At 35.7% G+C, this 8,810-nt stretch overlaps 1 protein-coding gene across 2 annotated transcripts in view; it reads right to left on the reverse strand.

Annotated features, from left to right (window-relative positions):
* CLOCK (clock circadian regulator) overlaps nucleotides 1–7,129 on the reverse strand; it is a 29,000-nt gene extending 21,871 nt beyond the window's left edge. For both annotated transcript variants that reach the window (XM_082482831.1, XM_082482830.1), the window contains exons 1-4: nucleotides 7,078–7,129; nucleotides 5,375–5,434; nucleotides 4,829–4,977; nucleotides 538–629 (exon numbers count right to left, since the gene is read on the reverse strand). In XM_082482831.1, the coding sequence (XP_082338957.1) occupies nucleotides 538–629; nucleotides 4,829–4,977; nucleotides 5,375–5,434; nucleotides 7,078–7,124 (348 nt within the window). In that variant the 5' untranslated portion in view covers nucleotides 7,125–7,129. The remainder of the gene's footprint in view (nucleotides 1–537; nucleotides 630–4,828; nucleotides 4,978–5,374; nucleotides 5,435–7,077) is intronic.
* Between the last annotated feature and the right edge of the window lie 1,681 nt (nucleotides 7,130–8,810).

Consider the following 8,810-nt stretch of genomic DNA (forward strand, 5'->3'; position numbering starts at 1 on the left):
TCACTAGCAAGAAACAAATGACTTTTCCTCATTTCCAATGAAATGATAGCTTATACTGAAAGTTTATTTCTAGTAGTAATCCACCTATTCATGTAATCTTCTTTAGCAAAATGATGTTCGCACACCATCTTTGGAAAGTGTAACCAGCAAAGAAATTAAACACTTTATTGCTCACAAGTTACATGGATGTGTTGAGCCTCTTTGATAATTAGGATTTTAAGTTATGCATAACAATTCTTTATTTGACTAGTACCTTCCTTATCTTGATAATTTAAAATACCCATTTTGACAGTAAAGATGTTCATTTGTGGACTAGCTCTGTTATAACGTTTTATGTGATTGAAAATGCAGTTAAAATAAAAACTGTTTTGCATTACACTGCACACATAGGAATTTTGACTGTTTATCTTCATGGAAACGTATAGTTACAATTAAAATATGAATATGAAAAGTTATGTCATGAAACTGAAAAACGTCATCATGGAATGACTCCCTGTGAGGAAATATTCTACTCCCAGAAAAACAGAAATAATATACCTCTAACATTAACTGTGTGAATTCTTCATTACTAAGGAATGTCGGTTTCCAGTCTTGTCGAATCTCACTGGCGTCTGACTGTGCAGTAATTTCTACAATCGAACATATATATAATATAAGGATTCACACTTTCAAAAGGTATTATTTTCCCACTAAGTCGCATATACACAGTAGGAAATTGCAGAAGGTTCTCCAGTCTCCTGTGTTGTTCATTCATTACATATAGATGTTGTTCCTTAAAAAGAAAATAAATGCTTTCTCCCCTACGTCGTAATGAGATTTGCCTTCTTTCCTTCTACCACTTTGTGCTACTATCCTGCCAGACCTCATGGTAATGCTGAAGTTGATGACGGTAAGTAATGGATTTTGACAATAGATAAATATTCTTTCCTCTGAGACTATAATAAAATGTTTTATTGAGAGTGTTACTTTTCAAAGATTCAGAAAGCCAAAATTCCTGATCAGTTGAGGTCATTAAAACATCTAATCCTCAAGTATCTCGGCCAATTCTCGTCACACTAACCTTTGCACTAAAAATTGTCACTGTCCTTTCTCTTCTTCCCACCCTTTTCTGTAAAGAAACAAGGTTACATTCAAAAAAGAATAGTTTTGCAATAAAGACTGTTAAGAGCTGTATGACAGACCCCACTGCAAAAATACTGTATGATTTGTACACAGAGATGAATTTTGAACAGCGATTCCTGTAGGACTTAAGAGAAATACATAGATTAACTTCCCATACATAGGTCAGAGAAAGAACATCTGCGAAGCAAAACTAGAGTCCAGGTTCTGAAAGCTGATGCTCCCTTATCAACTGATAACTGAAACCACAAGAAGCAAGACCACGTACTACTACAGTTTTGATGAGTAACAAGGGCATTACAGAAGTACTGGTTGTAAGAGCAACCTTGAACAAGTAATCGTGAAGGAGGAATTTAGACAAACCAACAGAACCAAACCACTTCTTTAAGGCTTTTTGATTTCTGAAGGACAAGTCCGTACAAAGGCCGTAACCTAGCTTGTCAGTTCAGATGGCTCAAAGAGAAGAGAAAACCTGGAACTGAGTTAAATATGCAAAGGGCTGGAACAGTTCAGAACTTTGTTTCCCGGACTGAAGGAGGAAAACTTTATGAAAGAGCTTTAGACTTAAGTAAAAGAACAGTAAACAGCAGCAATGTCGTGCAAGAAACTGGCAAGAAGCGGAGAGCTGCAAGGAGAGTGGAAAAAAATACCAACAAATAAGACAGACCAGAATTTCCACTGATCAGATCTCACAAAAGACATAAATTGATCAGGCGTTTGCTGTCTCTTTCGAAATGGTATCACAAAGCAGTAAGAGTAGGCTGGAGAATAAGGATAACCTTAGTATAACCCCAAGCCAAACTTTTCAGTCAGAACAAACATATTAAGCACTGAGGGGGAAGGCAAAGGACATGGAAATGAAAAGCTCTGCCACCAAAGTAGAGGCAAAACACAAGGAACTACTCCAGAAATAAATACAATAAAAAAAGTCAGCCTGGCTTCTACAGTAGAAAGGATTCATACTGAAGAAAAACTGAAGTTTATGCCTTTAATGAACCACTCTGAATTATCTTACCACAAGTACGGGTATTTTTTCACATTTCCCATAATTAGTAAAAGTATGATGTTGGAAAACAGAGCCAAAGTAACAGGGAAAATACTTGTTTCAACTTGGTAACTTTAGAGAAATACTTAAAAATGATGGCAGAAGGTTGCATTCAAAGATAAATGCCACTGAGGTCATGTTCCTGAGCTAGATACCAGACAAAGAAGCATAACCAAGCTTGCGTGTTAAACTCATCCAGCCTTCAAATCCTGGAACTGATTCAGCGCTGAGCATCCTTAAAAGAAATTGCCAGCTCAGTCAAGATCCGTAGCATTTACCAGTGGGCTGTACGAATATCAGTCTACTAGTTGTAATTATAAGCAGCAAAATTCTTCAGTATTTCATAATTTTAAAAAAAAATTTTGTTTACAAATTCAAAGGAAGATGATAGACAGTATTAGCCAAGGAGAAGCTATCCATAATATAATTTCAGTGTGCTTAGACTGCTGTTTTTTCCCCAATGAGAAACAGAATCCACACTGGCCAATAACCAGCTCAGATAGTTCATCTGGAGCTGCCGACAGAGTACCAAGCCTGGCCAATATGGAAACGGTCCAGAAAGAACCAGAAGCAACGCAGTTAATCAAAACCTGGTGGCTGAACAGTAGGATTTTCAACAATAAAGCAGCTAATCAGTGCTGAACAATTCATTTATTGCTAGGGTCACTCTGTTTTATTGTAACAAGCAGATCCAAGCACCTCAGGAGGCGAAGCATGCTTCTGACCTTTGCCAATATTTTGTCCAAAACATTTTAATGTAAACCAGTGCAGAGCAATGCTACTAAGTACTGGCAGCCAGGGCTTTAGAGACCTTAATATGATATGTGCAGTCACACAAAGCTGCATTCTGTCCCACCAGGTGAAGGACAAAAGCACCATGCCCTAAAAGGCACCCACTTCCAGAGCTGCTTTTTTCCCCTTTGTCCTAAAAAAGTAAAAATAATTAAAAAAAAAAAATCTCAGAAAGAACTGTGAAGAAAAAAAATATGACTGGTGCTGCTGGTCAGCTGATGCATGTTCATTCTACACTTCATATTTTATGATAGGAGGCATCAATACAAGATAAAGTGATTTTGAAACAGAACCAATTTTCACAAAGGCCTTAGAATCTACAGAACTGACTTGTACAGAAAAGAAGCCTTCATACTATTTTTCTTTTTGTTATGAGACAAATATGTCTCAGAGAATTAAAACAGCATAATTGGCAAAAAATTTTAACTGGCAACATCTCCCCTCCCCCCCAAACCCATGAAGTCATGCCCAAATTATTTCCCCTCCCTTTCCATTTTAATTGTTATGTTTACCTTTTAATGGCACTATTCAGTACACATCTGGTGCTACTGGAACCATAACACTAATGGAAGAGGTGTGCTAAGGGCATGGAAAAATATTTATCATACCTTAACATACCTTAAATTGACACACATACTGTTTATAAATACATACCTAACCATACACTTAATACGTTTACTTATTTTCCTCTATAACCTAACGGCTGCTTCTTTTGTCTGTACTGCTTTCTAATTATTATGCATGGTCAGAAATTACTCAGAGAAATAGGTTAACTAGTGAAAGAGCTCATTTTCTTGAATTTTTTATCTTGTTTTTGGCAGCGTGTCCCACAAGGTGCCATATTAAGAACAAGTGTAGGAGCAGGAACAGAGATTTTTTATATACACAAATATCAAACAGCCATAAATAAGTGTAGGCTTGGTGGAAGAATTTTTTCGTGACAGAAATAACGATCTGTAACGAACTTCAGTACAATGTATCTGGGTATATCCTACCATGACCTGATGCAAATAACCAGAAAAACAAAACAGAGCAAGGATGTTCAAAGGCATTCATCGTTTTGACATTTCACATGACGGTTTACAAAACAACAAACACACGCTCACCGGCTTACACATCAGTGGATACATCTTGAAAATTAGAAAGTTCAGCTAAAAGTATTTATAGATTTTCTAGGGTTTTTTTTGCAGCTAAAAAGTAAAATGCCCATGCTCCTCGTCTGTATGCCCACTGCACGCCGCCCTCTCTCATCAGACAACCTAGCCCAATAATGCTTGCTGGAGACCACAATGCCCTATTGCCTCCTGTTCTTTGTTAAAGCAGCCAGTTGTGTAGGTACCTGACATGAAGAGAGGGAGCATGAAGTTCCCTCAGACTACCTTTTTCAGTGATTTATCTTGCTCTCTGTGGAACTTGGAAAGACAAACCAACTGTTCAAACCAGTCTTATCTAAATATCAAAATAAGTACTTCCAGCAAGTACTTCCGCTGAAATGGATCAGCAGAGTTTTCCTGAGAAGCAAAACTTTGACAACTTGCATCTTATGAAGCAACTATATTCTAGAGGTCTCAATCTGTCCACAACAAAAAACTTGAAGGTTACTTCAAAAACAAATGCTTCTCTTTATGAAACAGACTTCTTTAACAACTATGGGACAAAAAAATATTAGTACTGGCTTTTGCATAATATTAGCAAAAATACAGTTATATCTCTGCTACCTAATTTATGATCTTAAGGATATCTTTCTTTGGGAACTCTTTATTTTTTAACAATCTCCTTAAAGGAGTTGCAAAATTGTTAATATTTTATGAATATAATTAAAATAATTAAGAATTTACAAGGTTTTTTTTTGTAATTATTGCAAAGAATTACCTTTGTGCTTCCGTAAAAAGTCAATGCTCTTCTGCAGTACAGTGGATTTATCCATCTTCCGAGCATTACCTGGAAGCATGGAACCCAGCTCTTTGATAAGTACATTAAACTGATCACGACGTTTCTTTTCAGACTTGTTTCTAGACACTCTGAAAAACAAACCAAAACATTTTATTACAACTATGACACCTTTTTACAATAACCTGCATACTACTGCCAGGTTCCTGATGCAAATACACCCTTAAGAATCTCTGCTGTGGGAACTGTCACAAAAACATGTACTCCAGATCTCAGACACCATTTTTGAAGAATTGCTTCCTCCTTCCCAGGGAGGGGTGCAGCTAAGCCTTTGGAATAAAGCATATTCTGAAAAAAATACAAATAATTGAACCACGGTTACACAACAACATATCTGAATAATGACAGTAAAAAAAATGCTGTTGAATAATATGGTTATTCACATTTTTATTGTTTTGAAATCACCCTGGTAAGCCCAAGTATACTAGTATAGGACATTTCTTAGCTTTAAATAACTTTAAAACTTACCTCTTTGCTTTATCTTTGTCATCTTCTTCCACCAGCCCATCAAAAATGCTTCCATCATTTCTGAAAGAAACAGATGTTACAGTGTAAAATTTCTCCCTTATGGAGTCCGACCACAACAAAGCAGAAAAAAAACTATTCACCATCTCCATTACATCAAAAAACCAAAGCACTGTTTTACTGTGATGTCTCACAAAGATCGTCATCAATTACCTAAAGCTAAGTCTGCTATATGTTCTTCTTGCCGGACATTTACTAAACAGAAAGCAAAAAACCTTGCATTTCCGACACAACTCCAAGGATTTTCAGACTATTTTTAATGAGGACTTACAACCCTATGCAAACATTTAACTGAACACTACTTAATTTTATTTTTCTGTCTTCTTGATTATTTGGATTACCTCACCCTTTTGAAAATGTAAAAGAGGACAAATGTAATTTATTTTTTACTTATTGCCAACTTCTATTATAATTACTGGGAATATTTATAGTAATAAAACATATTTTTCATAAATACTGAAGTATCATTAATGGAAGAGGGCTGAGGAATATGCTATACTTTGTCCTTGTATGTAATTTTATAAACATACAATTAATATCAATGTTAAACAGTAACAATAATTATTCATTATATTTGTTTCCCAACCAAGTATCACATAAATTTTCCTTAATTCACAACTGTCCATGTATTGCTAAGGAGGTGTTACAATATCAAAATGAGAACGTTTCCCTTTGAAGGTGCGCAGCGTACTTCATACAACACCTCTGTTTCATTTCCTTTTGTTTTAAGTCAAGTCAAAACTGTTCTGTTTTCCAAAACTGCTGTATAACAGATTTTCACATTTTATTTCTTTAACTTCTCTGTCTGCTCCGAGTATATTTAGTCCTGTCCACACTGACCTATGTGTGTCCAGCCTTAACTTTTTTATCCTCCTCTTAACGCAAGTAACCGTCATCAAGCAATCATACATTACGATAAGCAGTGTTGTTAGGAAGTAATTATTTTGTACATTGCTACATAAACATAAATCAATTAAAAGGAATTTGTATATTAAAAAGGCTGATGTTTCAATGAAATGTCACAAAACCTCACTAAATGAACTGAGAACTCAGACAACTTTTACCCTTTGCTTTTATTGTTATTTATTTAGAACAGGTTTAAGTTTCTGTAAATTTGATGCAAGCTTCATTTGCTGAAGTCTCAAAAATGGCAATACACAGCATATTAAGGACAGCTGTTCACCTAAGCTGCCTAGAAAGTCCAGCTCTAGAAATCAAGCAGAAACCATGTCTCTGCTATTACTTTTCCCCTGAAATAGGTTAGCAGGTCACTTTATATCATCTGCAGCATCACTAATTATTCAAATGTTTCTGTTTTCCTTAATCAAAGATTGAAGTACTCCAAAAAAATTGAAGTAAACATTAAAAATCAACTCAAATTGCACAGATGCAGTTCCATGGCTGAAAACAAGTAATTCGTTTTAAGACTCATCTCAAACAATAAAACTCGCTATTTCCAATGACTACAAAACAACACATCGAACAACTACCAAAATAACTTTGTAAAAACAAAAAAAAAGCCCTAAACTCACTCCTCTTATTTTTTGCATAAATTAATATTCTCTATGTATTAACCATAAGAAAAGATTATTAAAGAAAGCATTGAGCAGTAATTCCCCCAAAACTCTTAGTGTTTATTAACATACCTGTCTGCAATGGAGCTCATTTTATGGGTGCTTATGGTAAAAAACATAACATATCACACTTTAGTCTTGTGGTAGACATTTGTACGTTTGCCTATAAGAGAAGAAAAAAACATTAAAATGTGACTCTGGAGGAACAAGCATGGTCTTCGTTAAAGCATCCTGAAATTTTCATTTCCTCTATGAGCTGCTCTTAATCTTCCCTTCTCTTCCAACCTCCTGCTTTGCCGTCCTACCTTCTCTAGGGCAGTCTCCATTACCAACGTAACCTGTGCTTTAATATCTCATTTTACATGACAGAATTCAAGAGAACATTGTTTTATTAAATGTCATGATAAATAAGTCTGGACTAAACCAATACAAACCCTTCTCTGACTTTGAGTTCAGATATAGCTTTTCTTTTTTAACTTTTACCTAAAAGACTCTCATAATTTTGAACGTTGAACAGATGTAAAATACATTCCTCAGTAGTAATACATTCTGTTTAAAAATTGTGCAAACAAAAAGGATTTGGTATATAGTCTTTTACAGCTATTATTTATTTCTTACTATATTTTTTTCTTGAGCACATTGCTATAATAGACATGTGAAATGATGACAATAAGATACCTATTAGAATGTGACTTCCATACTGTGAGGAAGTTATAGTTAATCTGGCCATTTCTTAAAGCAGTCACTTATTCGTTACAAAGGTTCAGTAGGAAGCTTTTGTTTTTTCATGTGTACATATGATTTTGAATAAAGAATGTGAATGAAATATTAATAGTGAGAGAAGGGAAATAAAATTAAAGTATTTAATTCAAAAAGTACCTGCTTTTAGGCTACCCAAAAATTACATGACTGTATGGAAATACTGAAATGTTTACGAACACATAAACCAATGCAATTAAACCTTTCTCCTTGAAACAGAAAAGTCAGATGTCAGAAGCTGCTCAAAGCGAGGAGCAGGACTGTAACTCTGTCAGTGATTAAGGAACAACTGCATGCAGAAAGGAGTTTTACATGAGCTTCAGGAATTTTTACTATGTTATAAACTTAATAGTAAAAAGGCACTGCATTTATTTCAAAGGAGCTGAAGGTTTAGTCACTTTAGTGACTCATCATTTCTGAGAAGGAAGGATTTGTTTGTTTCTGAAAGTGCCAAACTCGGTGGAACTTGCAGTGTTAACACCACAAGAAATATGGCAGCTGCAACTCCACGATCCAGACAGTCTGCAAAACATTCCAGGAAAATTGTATCCCAGTTTTTTAATATATGGGGAAACTGAGGAAGAAAGCTTATGTTTCCACCAAATTGTCTCAGGATCTACAACAGTCATATACTATGCAGGTTTGCTTCACAAGGCCGGGATTTTTCCCCCCAGTTTCACAACTTGAGCGCAGCAGGAAAGCAGCTGGGAGAGCAGTGCTGCAGCACAATCTCTTTCAAGGCGCATCACAAGGTGCGCAGGCAGTTTTGCCCAAGTTCCCCATGAGCCCCCTTACCTACTTCAATTAATAAGGCCCAACTTCGTCCTGCCCTTATTATCCAAATCTAGTGCCCTGAAGAGACACCGGAAACAAACCATTCCTTCACTCCAATTCTTCAAAATAACAACTGCATTGTCCATACCGACAAATTAAATTCCCCAAATTAGTTGGCCAGGTTTTAAAAAGTAACAGAGTTGTGCTATTTAAAAACCAGCCAGAAATGGCAGGAGGAAAGTAAATTAAGAAGTGTTTGTTTTTATCAAAAG

This window comes from Vanellus vanellus (assembly GCF_965231255.1).
Source record: "Vanellus vanellus genome assembly, chromosome: 4".
NCBI lineage: Eukaryota > Metazoa > Chordata > Aves > Charadriiformes > Charadriidae > Vanellus > Vanellus vanellus.